Source organism: Podarcis raffonei, chromosome 1, assembly GCF_027172205.1.
Source record: "Podarcis raffonei isolate rPodRaf1 chromosome 1, rPodRaf1.pri, whole genome shotgun sequence".
Lineage (NCBI taxonomy): Eukaryota > Metazoa > Chordata > Lepidosauria > Squamata > Lacertidae > Podarcis > Podarcis raffonei.
In genome coordinates this window covers 33,801,557-33,817,836 of record NC_070602.1, presented here as the reverse complement: position 1 = coordinate 33,817,836, position 16,280 = coordinate 33,801,557, and the positions used below count along the sequence as shown (strand labels likewise).

General features: G+C 38.0%; 1 protein-coding gene across 15 annotated transcripts in view; it reads right to left on the bottom strand.

The window, feature by feature from the left end:
- The window catches only part of RALGAPA1 (Ral GTPase activating protein catalytic subunit alpha 1), a 128,231-nt gene that overhangs the window by 12,786 nt on the left and 99,165 nt on the right, over positions 1-16,280 (bottom strand). For 14 of the 15 annotated variants that reach the window (XR_008329315.1, XM_053380224.1, XM_053380220.1 and 11 more), the window contains 2 exons: positions 15,230-15,388; positions 13,793-13,920 (listed from right to left, as the gene is read on the bottom strand). Coding sequence is in view for 14 of the 15 variants with exons in the window: in XM_053380224.1 (XP_053236199.1) it covers positions 13,793-13,920; positions 15,230-15,388 (287 nt within the window). In the remaining variant the exon portion in view is untranslated. Of the gene's footprint in view, positions 1-13,792; positions 13,921-15,229; positions 15,389-16,280 lie in introns of those variants that run through there. The other variant, XM_053380229.1, reaches the window with a different exon arrangement.

Genomic DNA, 16,280 nt, shown 5'->3' with positions numbered 1-16,280 from the left:
CAGATAGTGTGTCTCTAAGATGGGTAGCTACCTTACCCTACCTTGCTTCTTTCCCTGCCCCCCTCACAGATTTGTGACTGGAAATGGGTCCATGAATTTTTACAATTTGAGCCCCCTTGGCTTAAAGCAAATCACCCCCAACAATGCAGCGTACTCATTCACTACATATCAACTCTTTCTTAGGCACCATAGCCAAATATTCTTCCTACCACTAACCTTTCTTGCAACCAAACGAGCAATCCCTCCCTTTTCCACCTTGAAAAATACCCTTCTTTGATTCATATACCCCCATATGAAAAGCCTTGACTTATCTTTGGAATGGGGGAACTAACAATGGGTTGTAAGGAATAGTATAAACATTTTAGGTGCTTACTGATGTACAAAATATTAAAACTAATAAAGAGTCTCTCGTGATTATATATTAATAAAGAAGAAAACATACTAAACCCATACTTTTGTCCCCTGTATTTCAGTAATTAAGTGGACCGTGCAGTGACAATAATTTTCACACCTAGGAAGCAAGTGTGCAAAAAAAAAAAAGGAGCTTTGACTTACAATAGGTAGCCAAACCCAAACTACTTCTATTATAGATCTTCATCAGATTCATTGCTTATGCTCATCTGTCCCCTTAAAACAGGGTTGCAGTCCAAAAATTGCTTTTGAAAACACCATAAATAGCAACATTAGGACACGGAGGAATAGAAAACCCTTTTGTTATGAAGGTTCTTAGGTTGTGGGACATACACAAGATTGAGCCTTAACACAGGAGAGTAATATAGCACAGTTTTTAAGAGGCTGTATATAAGTGGTAGAGGATGAAACTGATGGTTGAAGTCTAAATAATACTACATATCTCACAACTTGTTGAAAAGCACTTTTTTCCATTGGGGGAGATTCACAGCTGCTGAATTTTCTGCAGTTAATAGAGTCCTTTGATTCACAGCAGTGCCCCTTGCACAAAAAATACTGGCCTTTGTGTATTACCAGAAACTAATTTTCTATTTGGCTGAAAAGGGAAAAATTGGGTTATTGCTTCTCCCTCCTACAGAGCTTTTCATTATGCCTGATGCACTCAACTTCTAAGCTCTTCTGAGAAAAAAAAATAACTGAAGAGGCAAGAGGTAGAAAAATGAGCTTGTTAGCACATTAGAAGTGAAGTATCTTGGTGGGCCCCAGAAATTCCCAGTGGTGTGTTAACTTATCACTCTATGCATGCTGGCACTGATAGTCTCCCAATTGAGCACTCTCTTTTCGCACCAAAGGTGCTGCCAGGAAGCAAAGGCTGAAGGCCCACAGGAGAACAGCCTGCTATCAAAACAAGCTGTTTTTAAAAGTCTGTTTGAATGGGTAAAACGCTTTATGAAAAGCAGGGTGGAGACACCTACCTACTTTTAAAATGCTCCTGTTTCAGAGGTCTCTAAATGAAACCTTTTAGGTTTAGTATATATATATATATTTAGTACGTATACACAAATATGACAGAAGTGAAGTTATTATTAGTATTAATATTATTTATTAAATTTCTATCCTGCCCTTCACTCGGAAGATGATAGGTTTACAACATGAAAATACAAAATGGGAACACAAAATGCATGACAAAACCAAAACAAACTAATAACCTCCCTCCCACAAACATATCTGAAAGGCCAATGCCCTTTCAAAGTTAATGCCTTTGATGTGATTGTGTTTGCACCTTGAGCTCCACAGAAAGGATGTACACAGCATCTTGGGAGTTGCTGACCATCTTCTCTTACAGAGGAAAAATGCTTTGGAAAGCTTATCTAAGAGAAGACAAAATACAATGCTTCCTTTCTAGCATTCAGGAAAAACGGGCAAGAATTTTGCTAGTTCTCCCTTCATAAGAGTAAGTTTCTGGGCACCCTGTGTTGGTCCAACAAAACCCTTGCATACTGAAAAACCTCCATTTAAGCACCAAAACAGCATGGCCTTGAAGTACATATGAAGGTAGCCAAAGTCAATCTTATCCTTATTCCACACACTTCACATACTACAACTTGAACAACAAAGTGGGTAGCATTACAGATTCTAAAAGCCATCTGTCTTGTGACCTTAAGTTCAGAGCTTGACTTCGTGTGCTGCTTTTGGGATGCTCTTTTAGCTTGTAGCTGGTGTAGAAAGGCCTGTTTATCACCTGATGGGGAAGAAGCACATTTTTGCTTTATAGTGTCGGGTTGCATATAATTTAAACTACCGCATTGGTTTATCATCTGCCGCATGCACAAGACGGGCCTAAAACACCCTCTCAACAATACCACCTGTGCTATACATTTTAAAAGCAGAGGCTGGCATATAAGAATGTCCAGGAGGAAAATAACAGAGAAATTTTCAGGAACCACTTCCAACCAGTGACATTTTCTTTTCCACTTCCTGAGTATCTTCCAGAAGTGGGACTGACCCAAAATATTTTGCTGCCTGATGTGGAGAAACAGTTATTACTCCCCGCTCCTCTGCATCAATGTGCACAATATTCAATCCAATTACTTTGGCCCCTGAGGTAGAAAATCACCAAAGGACTCCGCTCCTTCTATAGCAGTAAAAATACAACAATAAATTAATTAAACTAACAATTTGTTGCCCTTTCATGATATCTGAAATCAGGTGAGGTGGTCGCCTCATTCTGCCTAATAGTACGACTGGCTCTGAGTTTGGGTATAATAGCAACTTGTGAAAGGAGTAACTCGTTAAACAATGCTTGTAATAATTCACATCTCTCTTCCTATCCTCTGCTTCCCCTCGTCTGCTTCTTTTCCATACAAGTGATATACACCAAATTTCATCTGTTTTAGACATTTCTAAAACTCTCTTCATAAAATTAATTCGAATACAATTTAAAATCCAAAATACAATGATAAAATATACAAGAGGAAATCTTTTGGATCCAATCAACAGGTGACATTTTTTGTTTTGTTTTTAATTTAAAACAATACTAAATTATACATGCACAGGCTGCAATCCTATACATACTCACCTCAGGATAAGTCTAATTAAATTTAATGGGACCTCTTAGTAAGATATATGCATAACTGCACTATTATACTTGAAAGCAGATGCCCTGGCTATTTCATTTTTGCTAAGTGTTTAATTATGCATTTTCAGCTTCAGGAATCTTATTGACTGAATAGATGCTGAAATAATTGCAATACTAAATTTAACAAATCAGGAAGCAAACCTATATCCTATCCTATGCTGTTGTTTTTTAAAAACACAATACTTCTGTGATTGTTTTACAAATGCAAATATTATGCACACTTACCTGGGAAGAAGCTCATTGAACCCAGTGGGCATTATTTTTGACTAAACTTGCATACGAGTGGGCTTTAAGATAGTGCTCCTAAACCAATTTTAATTTTTGCCTCCCAGAGAAATTTGTCAGAAAATGATTCACTGTAGTATTACCAAATACTACTGTTTGTATTACCAAAAACCTAAATTTTGAGATGAATTATTCTAAGAATAGCCTGACCTCATACAGCAATGACAAGTGTAGTTCTGTTTTGTTTCATCAGGCTAAATAACTAATTCCTTCATTACCATCCATGAAGGAAAGTTGTAACCCAACTGTTTGTAACCAACTCAACTGCTGGGCTGCAATCCATTCCTACAACCGTATTACTAAGTTTATATTGTTTACACTGAGTCTCAATTAAGATACAAGCCTGACACCTGGTACTTCTTCATTTTAGTCCCACGGGCTGTGAGATAATTCAAAATCCATAACAGGTGCCACGGCAGTACAAATGGAGTCCCATTAATAGACGCTGGTGTCAGATAAAATCCAGAACATATTGAGACATAGCTACTTGACACATATTTGTGAGGGGGGAGGTGGTAGTAAAAATATTCCAGTATCTTTCACAGCTCCTTTTTAGTATTAACTTCTTTTATTACAATAGGTTTTATAACCACAGAAAGTGATCCCATGCCTTACATTATTATCTCTATGAACCAATTTGGGCTGCAATCTGAAATAACAAATTAGCAAGTAGTTCTATTGATTTAATTAATATGAATCACATGACTATAAGTGATTTTAGGACTGCATCCTAAAAACAAAAACAAAAGATGCACATAAGGTTACATAAACCATTGTAATATACTGTAGATTGTTTTCATTTAATAGATTTATTAGCCACCTTCCAAAACACCGCAAACACTTGCAGCATCCCATAAGTTAAAGGCCATGAGGTGAAGGAGATTGCCAATGCTACCAAGTGAGCCTGCTTTGTCAGTAAGGTCCAAAGGCAGAAAAAAAACCCTGCGCCACCCAAGCCCAACCTGTCAAGCTAACACAAAAAGATACCATGACCAATGGTACTGAAAGCTGTTGACAGGTCCAGCAGAATCAAGGCTGTTCCTACCCCATAAACAGGTCAGAAAGCACACGGAAATCAATCGAAAAAATCTATTTCATGACCGCCTGCAGCTGACTTTGCTTAAGAACGGTACAAAAGAAACTAGACTTTCTTGCAATCCAAGAAAGTCATCCTGTTCATGCAAGGACTTCCGCTTACATAACAGAGGTTCCCCTCCCTCTCCTCACCCAGGCACCCCAAATCTGCTACAGAGAGTTGGGGGACCCCTCAGAAGAGATATTGGAGTGGCCATAAAGATACAACAATAAATATCAAGGACCATAGGGCCCAATTTTGATTTCTTCAATATAGGTCCTTTTCAATAAATACCTTTTTCAAGGCAGTAGGAACTACTCCTTCCTTCAAGGAAACAATGATATCTAAGGTCTATAGAACAGATGTGGGAAACTGGATCCTTACCCCTGCCCCATGGGCTAGGTTTTGCAGTTGGGTGGGGCTGCCTCACCTGTCAGTCACTTAACGTCAAAGTGACATGAGCTGACCCATTCCATATACATCCCTGCATTTTACAAGCCCTGACATGATGCAAAGAGCTGTGCACAAGGCTTTTCAGGTGCTGCTGGTCAGCTGTAAACTTCCTATCATCATCGTCATCAACATCATCATCATCATTTCTATAGCACTTTAAATTTTGAAGGTGGAAAAAAACTCAAAGCAGTTTACTACCTACATTAAACTATTAAACAAAACAACCCTGAATGAAACATTACTGAAGAAAGTCAAATATACGGTTTTGGCCCAGCTGCACCTTTATACGTTGAGCAGGTGGGTGTGGCTCACCCAAAACAGCCTCATGGGCCACACTAGAAGATCTGGTGTGCCGAATTAAGCTTGGGGCTAGAGCAGGCATGGCCAAACTTGGCCCTCCAGATGTTTTGGGACGACAACTCCCATCATCCCTAGCTAACAGGACCAGTGGTCAGGGATGATGGGAATTGTAGGTCCTGGAGGTTTTGCTAAATATGATAAGAAGGGACCAGCTGATTCATGGTATTCAGGTCGGAGCAAAACAATATAAACTTAAAGCCTTTGCAGATGATCTTGTATTGACATTACAAGAGCCAGTACCTAGTACCAAGAGGGCTTTAGAATTAATCCAGGAGTTTGGTCATGTGGCAGGCTTTAAGTTAAACAAGTTAAAAACTAAAGTTTTGGAGAAAAACTTGACGCTGATGGAGAGAGAGAGGTTTCAGAAAGAGACAGATCTGACATTAGTAAAGAAGGTAAAATACTTGGGGGTGAATATGACTGCTAAGAATGCAAATTTATTTAAAGATAATTGAGAAATGTTGGTCAGAAGTGAAGAAAGATTTAGAGATTTGGTCGAATTTGAAGCTTTCCTTGCTGGGTCGGATTGCTGTCATTAAGATGAATGTACTGCCGAGAATGTTGTTTTTGTTTCAATCATTACAAATCATTGACAAGATGGACTGTTTCAAGAGGTGGCAAAGAGATATCTCTAGATTTGTCTGGCAGGGCAAAAAGCCCAGAATAAAATTTAAGATACTTACTGATGCTAAAGACAGAGGGGGGTTTGCCCTGCCGGACTTTAAACTTTATTATGAATCAGCCGCTTTTTGCTGGTTGAAGGAATGGCTACTTCTTGAGAACACTGACATCCTAGATCTTGAAGGTTATGATAATGTATTTGGGTGGCATGCATATTTGTGGTATGGCAAGGTTAAAGCGCATAAAGCATTCAAAAACCATATTGTCAGGAAAGCACTATTTAATGTCTGGACAAGATATAAAGATTTTTTGGAGAACAAAACCCCAAGGTGGTTATCACCTATGGAAGCGAAAGCTATGAAAAAACTTAATATGGAGGCAAAATGGCCAAAGTATTGTGAAATTTTGGAACAGGAAGGTGACAAGCTGAAATTGCAGAGTTATGAGAAGCTCAAAGGGAAGGTGCGAGACTGGTTACATTATTTTCAAATAAGAGAGGTTTATAATCAAGATAAAAAAATTGGTTTTCAGGTGGAAAAATCAAAGTTGGAAACAGAATTGTTAGAACCCAATGCTAAGATATTATCAAGAATGTATAATTTGCTGTTGAAATGGAGTACTGAGGAAGAAATGGTAAAATCTGCTATGATTAAATGGGCACAAGATATAGGACACAATATCATGTTTGCTGACTGGGAGCAGTTGTGGACCACTGGGATTAAATTTACGGCATGTAATGCCCTAAGAGAGAATATTATGAAAATGATGTATAGGTGGTACATGACCCCAGTCAAGCTTGCAAAAATATACCACTTGCCCGATAATAAATGTTGGAAATGTAAAGAAATTGAAGGTACATTCTTTCACCTTTGGTGGACGTGCCCGAGGATTAAGGCTTTCTGGGAGACGATTTATAATGAAATAAAAAAGGTACTTAAATACACTTTTGTGAAGAAACCAGAGGCCTTTCTCCTGGGCATAGTTGGCCAATTGGTGCCAAAGAAGGATAGAACTTTCTTTATGTATGCTACAGCAGCAGCAAGAATACTCATCGCAAAGCATTGGAAGACACAAGAATTACCCACCTTGGAAGAATGGCAGATGCAAGTAATTGACTATATGGAAATGGCTGAGATGACTGGCAGAATCTGAGATCAGGGAGAAGAGTTGGTGGAAGAAGATTGGAGGAAATTTAAAATTTATTTACAGAAGTATTGTAAAATGTATGAATGCTGATGACATTGAAATAAAATGAAGGGGTTCTAGTAACAAGAGATAAAAATTTGAAATTATAAATTTGGGAGGTAAAATATATAAGGACAAAGTAGTAGGATACGAATTTGCTGAACTAACTGTTAAAAAGGGATATAAAAAAGGGAGGCGTGAGGAAGTCAGGAAAATAAGTTAATCAAAGATGAACAATTAGAAAAGATTTGTGTTTTTTCCTACTCTATTTTTTGTGTGTTGACTGATTCCCACCCCCCTTGTTAGGTTAAATGTTTGTATTTTATGTATTGTGAAAGTTTGTATTGTTGTGTTTTATATTTTCCCTGTGTTTTTAATGTTTTATGTTTGGTTGTATCTTTTTATTGTTAAACTTAATAAAATATTATTATTTTTTAAAAAAAGGGATGATGGGAATTGTAGTCCCAAAACATCTGGAGGGTCGAGTTTGGCCATGCCTGGGCTAGAGGTTCCCAACTGCTGCCACAGAAAAAGCTCAGTGACTCTTTCTTCCCCAATTTCCCATCTGGGTGAGCTTGGCTGATTTCCCCCACAAGAGCCTAGGTAGAGCTGAAGGCTGCTCTGTGAAGAGGAAACTTCTCCCATGGCTCAGATATTGGTAGGGCAGTTACTGGTCTTCATGTAAGGCAGAAGTGTGTGTTTGTGTGAGTGAGCGCGCGAGCGAGTGAGAGAAGGGGAAATGTGGCTTGAAGAGTTTAAAGTAGGTATAAAATGAGGATTAAAAAGAAGAAGCCTTGAAAAGATTTTGCTTCAACTAATCTAAGCCACACAAGTATTCTATTTTATTGAATATGCACACTGACAGAAGACCTTATTTGCTGGGGGGAGGGGAGAAGAGGGATCAAAAATTTTACAGTGGGCAATTACTTAAGAGCTATCTGTATCTAAATGTGCCATAATTTGATTACATTTCTATTTAATATTGTAATGATCAAGAATACAAAATAGTGATTTTATTAGGAGAGAAAGCAGTAACAATGCACAGCAAACCATCATTTAAGACTGTGTCACAGTATCTATGATAAGCTGCATATTGGTTTAAACTAATGCACTATATGCCTCCAGGGAACGGCAGGTTCAGAGACTGGATTTTAACATCAGAATCTATCCATTAATCTTGACTTAAATATAATCTACCCTGCTGTATAAGGAAGAATGGACATTCAATGAATTACCATTATGAAATACAGCATTAATATGTTTTCTCAATAATTGAAGCAGAAGCTGTACTTTGACCACTGCTTACTCTTTCTAACCCTCTAAAATATGTTTGACTAACCTGTGGATGTTGTTGGACTAGAGTTCCCATCACCACTGGCCATGCTAATGGGCCATGAGGCTAATGGAAACTGGAGTTTAACAATATCTAGCAGGTTCCAGGTTAGCCACCCCAGCTTAAACCAAACAGATGGAGTGGATGTGAAACATGTGAATATTAGCACAGACTATCCAAGTTCTACCACTTAGAACCCAAGCATAAAATTATATGAATTACAGTTACACAAGTAAATCTATGTAGGCTTGATCAGATGATAACTTTGAACATCTGTGCTTCTCCCAAAATAAGATCTTGTGTGAGCCAACTCCAGAGGACCGTTCCCTCTACCACAAATATTTTATTGTTTTCACTTATTTATGCAAGAAGCAACAATCAGTATTCAACATTTTAGCATGAAACTGAAGAGCTGGGAGATAAAAGACCAACGTAAGAACATAATGAATATTGAAGATCCAGAACTTCGCAGCAGTATTTGTGTTTAACAGGTAGCACTCTATGGATCCTGCTGTAGGTGATACAACGGCAAAACCAGAGTGTAAACATTAAAGGTTAATCTACATTAAATTATAAGTCTATTAATGTAACTTTGCTCCACGTACAAAATCCTTATGCTGTGTCCTTTTATGATTATTGTAATTGGTTATTATAGTTTATTTGTGTGTATGTGTATGTATAAAATGATTAATATACTTTAAAAGCCTTATTGGGCAGTTGTTCAAGAATGGTGCTTTTGTGTTTTTTATTAAAACTGGTAGCCTATATGGAAGAACAGTGTAAATATATCAACTCGAGATCATTCCCCATCTTTCCTTGGAGCACCAATTAGCAAAGCGACCCCCTTTCCCCCTCCTCCCTAAAGCTGTCAAGCTGTTCAGAATAGTTTGTAACATGACAATAGTACTATTGTGAACAGGGTCTGGGCTTCCTTCCCACAGAGAGTTAAAATGGGCAGTTCCCGTTGCCCATGATTGGTGTCCAGTGAAACAATACACAGCCAGGTTTTATCAGCTCCACGCCAAAAAAGTGAAGCCAGGGAACCCAAGCCTTCATATCATGCTGAAACATATGCCAACCCGGCTGGCCCCAAAGGTTTATCGCTGAGAATCAGGATCCATCATGTCCCCTGTGAAATTTCACCTCACATACCTTCTGTGAAATGCATGGCTTTGCTGAAAATTGAACCTTTTCACAATTAGCAAGAACAGATGGATGGATGGAAACTGTGGTTTGGCAACCGGAATTAAAAGATTTCAAAAGCCCGTACTGGTAATAAGTAGAAGTGCTTCAAGCAAAAGGGGTGAATCAGTGACCTTTGTCCTTATTTTTTTAATATAATGATGTTAAAAGAAATACATTAAAAACAACATCATTAAGTTCTAACAGCAATATTAAAAGGCAATAACAGTATTAAAACTTCCTATATTTTGCTGAAGTTTTCATGTGAAAAATAAAATGAGCACAAATACACATTTTAGATTATTCAAATGCTCTTAAAATGGCGCACTAAAATGTAGCACATTCATAATACATTCTTTAGAAAACGTTCTATTCTGTTTTCTCTAAGCAACACTGGGGCAAAGCAGGTGTAATGATTTCTCATGCAGTCAGTATTTTCCAAATATTGTGCAATTCTTCCCTCAAAAAGATTTTAAACTAATCTAGTACAACATTCAATCTTGCGCATTTCACTTTAGAAAAACCCTTGGTAATTGTAGGGATATTTGGATGTGGTGTTTAAGAAGAATAAACATTACAAAAACATGTTGAAACAAGGTTTTTGTGAGGTTTTTTACACACACACTGCTTAGCAATGGAGCAAAGATTGCAGACTACCTCTCTACTTTGTGAATGGCAAATTAGATGAGTACAACAAATCAATTTTACTTCATTTTTTTATTCTTTAAAATCTTTTGCTTTCTCAGTAGAAAAAAAAACAGATTTTCTGCTTGTACAGTGGGGAGCACTCTGTGATTACTTTATTTATTTCTACCTATCTAAAATGTTTCATTCTGAGCACGAGCCATGGGAGACCGGGGGGTGGGGGGCAGAAGAGGGGAGGGAACACAAAGCATAAAACATTTACGTGGCCCTTTCCCAACAGTGCAGCAAGCACACATATATGGATAATCAATGTAGAAATCCCTAAATAATTGTAATAAGGCATAGGTGGACAATCTATATGGCAAGCATTAATACAAGAGTTTAAAACCAATCACAAATGTCTACTCAATCAGTAGTCTAGTGCTTAAAATCAAAGGCATTTAAAGTGATGCTTTGGAATTAGTCATTATTAAAAAAAACAAAAAACCCTGCTCTTTCAACAGGTAAGTAATAAATGGCTGAGAACAAGCCTACACCACACCTAAGGTCCAATTGTTAGGCTGAACACTGCCTACCCATGCTCCCTAGTGCTGTATTTTACCTCTAATTGCATGATCAAGCCAATAAATTGGTCTCGAGGGACAAAAAAAAGGACTATAAAGTACCTACCATGACAAAACTGGAGGCTGCAAGAAAATGCACTTCAGAAACAAGTAAGGCATGACAAGACAAATGAAGAAGAGGTTTCAAAGCCTGAAAGACAGTCATCAATACTGACAGATTACTGTAATTCTGGCTGTCAGGGTGATCGATTTAGGCAGCATATGCCAATCAATATACTCTTGTAATTTACTGAGCAGCATTAGGTACATAGTTAGCCAAGATGTGCCCAAGATAAGTCTCAGACTACTTTTAATGAGCATAAATCACACAATTTATGCTTTGGAATCTCAGAACTATTTAGTGGGTAGAAAATAGCTGACACATCTATATAATTATTGGCACAAAGTAAGTCTAAATCTTTTTAGAATTTTCATTATTCTGAGGCTTACAATGCATCACCTGTGATTATATTTTTCCAAATTATCTCTGTTTCTAGGTAACTGTGAAAAAGATATTGGTTATCAGTGTTTAAAATATATATGTTTACAGCTACTTCATCTGCCCACAGTATTAAAAACCCATAGTGTTTCAGTATCTGTTTTATAATCATAATCAGATGTAGAAATTAAAGCAAAAGAAAAGCTACAAGTAAAAACTCAACAAAAGGATGCAAATAAAAACTCTTGCATGTGAAAATCTGTTATCAGGATGGTCACATATTAAGTATCATATTAGGTTTAGAGCACTGAAATTTTATTATTCAGTTAACATACCAATTCAGGAGCCCCTAAAGTTAGTACTGCATGAATATTAGGAAAAACTGCAAATACTTGACATACACCTCTTACTAACCACAAAACTTCCAAGCCTCAAAGTGACGTTACTGCTAACAATCTTTCACCAGTCTTAGACAGGAAAAAAATGGGAAAGGGGCAAATTAGCTTGCAGTGCTTGGCAGATCAACAGATAGCATATGCAATTGCTATCTCTCAAATGTGATTTTAGGGACGCGGGTGGTGCTGTGGGTTAAACCACAGAGCCTAGGGCTTGCCAATCAGAAGGTTGGCGGGTCGATTCCCCGCAACGGGGTGAGCTCCCATTGCTCAGTCCCTGCTCCTGCCAATCTAGTAGTTCGTAAGCACATCAAAGTGCAAGTAGATAAATAGGTACTACTCCGGCGGGAAGGTAAACGGAGTTTCCATGCGCTGCTCTGGTTCACCAGAAGTGGCTTAGTCATGCTGGCCACATGACCCGGAAGCTGTATGCTGGCTCCCTCGGCCAATAAACCCCAGAGTTGGTCACGACTGGACCTAATGGTCAGGGGTCCCTTTACCTTTACCTTTAAATGTGATTTTATTTGGGTATGGGATCAAGACTCAAAGGGTCTCTTTGGCTGAATAAGACTATTATCAATAAGAAAATAAGAGGTCTGGAGGGTGGCAACATAAGAACGGGCCTTTTCTGCAGTGGCTCCCTGTTTGTGGAATGCTTTTGTTTTATTATGCATTTTGTGTTCTCATTTTGTATTTTTATGTTGTGAGCCACCCTGTAATCTTCGGATGAAGGGCGGTATACAGATTTAATAAATAAAATAAATAAAACAGGGGGTGGGGGGGGGAATTAGCCTATTAGCAGCATTTCTTGAATTTTAATAAGATAAATGAAGTTGAGCAGATCTACCAAACTATTTTATGTCGCATTGCTAAGGCATAGACAGGTTCCTCTAAGAAGGTAGACAGAAGGACAAACACAGCCCCACAGATAAGCGGATACATGCAGATGTATTTTATAATGTATGTTGGTTATTTCTAAGCAAATTTCTCTTATGTTTCTCCTCAGCAAGAAGAAGAAGCACATCCTGGTCTCCCTTTACCCATCTCATTCATCAACAACATGGCAGATAATGTCCTCCCATACCCATTTCCCTGGAGTCACCAAGTGATATCCAACAGCATTTGTGTGTGCACCGATAAGCTACGGCTGATGCACTAGGAATTCTTCTTCCTCTCCTGCCCAGTGCAGTCTTTTGAATGCACCTGAAAACTGCTCTGAAGGTCAGGAGCTGGATGCAGATTTGGGGGAGGGGATGTTGTGGGGTCTGTGTGTGTGTAGATTTTTGTTTGGGGGGCGAGAAGGATGATGAAGTCCCATTGTGAGAGTGGAAGTGTGCTCACGTGACACCAGATTTCTCCCATTAATGTGAATGCAGTCTTACTGCTGTACATAGAATGCAAGACATCTGCCTATTTTAATCAACATTTCCTTTACAAAGTATACGGTATTGGTTTTAAATGAACTGACTTACCTCATGTTTTCATTTCAACGTATGCTGATTTGCTACTGAACACTTCCTGAACAAAACAGTACCACTGTTTCCAGACTTCTCTACAAAAATATGCAGTCATGTTGGTGTTATAACAGCTTAACATCCCATGTGTGTCACACAATCATGCACACACCTCTCCTCGGTCAACAAAAGTACAGTTTAGGATTATGAGAATGAGTGTAGTCTTCCCTAGGGAGCCTTGTTACTCTGGCATGGGTGTGAGGAGTTTAGTGGTACATCTAAACCAGTTCACTCTTTCTCTGGTGGGTGGGGAAAAGCTGCAATTCCTTTTGCAACAGGGAATTAAAATGGCACAATCTTTTCCACCAATGACAATATGCCTAACAAAAGGAGAAGGCTATTATTATAAAATTAGTATTACAGGGGGGGGGGGAAATATGTCAACAGTACTTCTACTACAATCATATCTTTAAGTACTGTTAATGCATTAATCCAGTTGAGCTTTATATTTTATATCTATTGAATATTTTGTTACCCTTGTGCTTTTGCTTTTTGTTTTTTTCACAAAACGCCTGCACTTATTGAACTCTTCAATATCAATCATGGGGTGAAGAATAATCCCTGATGGATTTATTGAAAATAAGTCCCACTGTGTTCATGGGGTATACTTCCGGGTAGATGTGCACAGGACTGTAGTCTTACTTAAAAGGATACAAGTTTTGGTATAATGGAATGAGTGACTTCAGTGCTCTGCTTGCGTTTATAGCTGTTGCACGAACCATAATAGGAAGAATTTTTCCATTCACAATAGCACCATCAAACAATGGACCAAAGAATGGGACCTGAATCAGGAAATTGAGAAAGCCGGCCATTAAATCATTCTTTTCTATAACAATTAGCAATCAGCATTAACAAAGGATTGCTCAGCTAGATCATTCTTCTCACCTTCAGTTAATCATAGTAGTTATTCAAAATACTCTAGGAGATGCTGCACCTTATAAAAGTATACCGATATGATCACTTGATATTATCAGCAAAAAATAATCCTTCTCCTTATTTTGCTTTAATAACCATTTGAATAATTTACCTCATTCAGGCTTAGTTTAATGCCAAAACCAAATAATGATCACGAATGCCATGTTCTTGAAGGTCAAAGTCTGAGTGAGACTGGAGAAGGGGAACATTTGCTGAAGGGATATGATTACTTTGAAAGAAAATTGCTAATATAAGTTTACGGCCCGGTGTTCATTAGAGCAATCTTAACATACAACTAATGAGCAAGCAATCACCATCACCTGTTGGGATATAGCTGCATGATAAAAAAAAAGAGTCCTGATTTAGCATGGAATGGCACACATTTATGATGTATGCATCTGCTAAGTATACAGGCTCTGACTCGGGAATATACCCAACCAGCACTGGATTGGATCTATCCGGTCACCCAAATGATGGTTGGTACTATCATGCTACAACCCAAACAATTTGTTGAATACTGTGCCAAGAATCCTTCTTGTCTTTAACATTCCTGCACAAATCTCTGACATCTGTGCACACAAGCCTGGTATGGACATACATTTCTCAGCTTGCTAAACAATAGTGTAGCAACAAGGAGTGAGCATGGGACATCATGCTCTCCTTTCATTTCTTCCCCTGCCTCCTCCTTTCATCGGTGCACAGGTCCTGGTTAGTTTAAACTAAAGTCTCCCATGATGTCTGAAATGAGAAACTCTGATTGTAAATTCACTAATCAGGACCTTAAAGCATTATTTGAATGCGGTTCCCCTTTCTACGTCTTGCACAGCCCTAACACACTGCTATAAACTAAACGGTGTAGTACATAATTCTAGCAGCTACTATCCCCTTGGGTTATAGCCATTTGGCTCTGCTGAGACACCAGCTCCTTTTGGCTTCTCCTCTCCATGAAATGCTTCCATCTAAGTTGATAATTTTGTAACATTAACAACTAGGGCTTGAATTTCCTTACTTTCCTTTTCTCTCCCCATCCCCTTTTCCTCTTTTGCCATTTTTAAAAAGATTGTAAAAGTCTAGGCACTGCCTTGTTTGTTTTTGCTCTTATATAAGCCACTCAAGAGATTCTTTTCCCTGAAGAGAAGGATAAAACTGCATTGAATAATAATAAAAAAAGCTTACTTCTGGTTTTTTCATAATCTGGATACTGAACATATAATTCTTCATTGGATATATAACAATGAGCACATCTCCGAACTCGGTAGGAATTATTCCTCTTCTGTAGTCTCGCGTATGTTCTGACCAGACAATGTGAACTTCATCATTTCCTAAATGTCTTAGCTGAAACAAGAAAAGTAATAAATATGCAAAAGTATGTAAGATAGTGCGGAATCTGAAAAATCACTAAGCTAAGAGTATGGAACCCATTTTAGATTGAATGGGTCTCATTTTAAGACTGGAACAAAAAACTATTTCAAGATGAGGAGAGAACTTTAAAAAATCAGACGTGTCAGTTTTAAACAAACAAGTTGCCCACAAGTTCTTCAGCTAAGTATCTTGTTGATTCAGCTTTGGCTCTTCACTTTAATTTGTCAGCTTTCACTGTTTACATATCATTAACTAATGGAGAACATACTTCTCATAGACAAAACCTTTGAATATTAACTCTAGCAGTGAAATCCTACACATATTTACTAATAATTTACTAATAAGCAAACCACACTCTCATCAATGGGATATTCTCCAAAGTAAGGATTCCAAATATTGTATTTTAGAATGTTGCCATTTACTTGATTTCACACACACAAGAATCATAATTGATTGTCACCTATTCTAAGAAAGTCTCCAGCGCATACAGTTGATTTCCTAAGGTCCTCTAATGACTGACATAAGACAGTTTCTTGCCTTAACAATTACAAAACTTTGCAAGAGTTATTAGCTTTGTTATGAGCATTCTTATCCAAAATATGGAAGTGAAACAATTTTGAATGGCAATGATTAGTGAGCTGAACTTTGCTTCTAAGAATCAAAATTTTACTAGTGTCTCTCTCTCCCCCCCACCTCACACAAGAACGTGTGTGTGTCATCCCATGAAACCAAATGTTGGAACATTCAGGTTACACAAAAGAAAGTACTTTTTCACAAACAGCATAGTTGGAATTGATGCTTGCCAGCTGCATTTAACGTAGAATTTGCATGTTTATATAATAGGGCATGGGTAGGCAAACTAAGG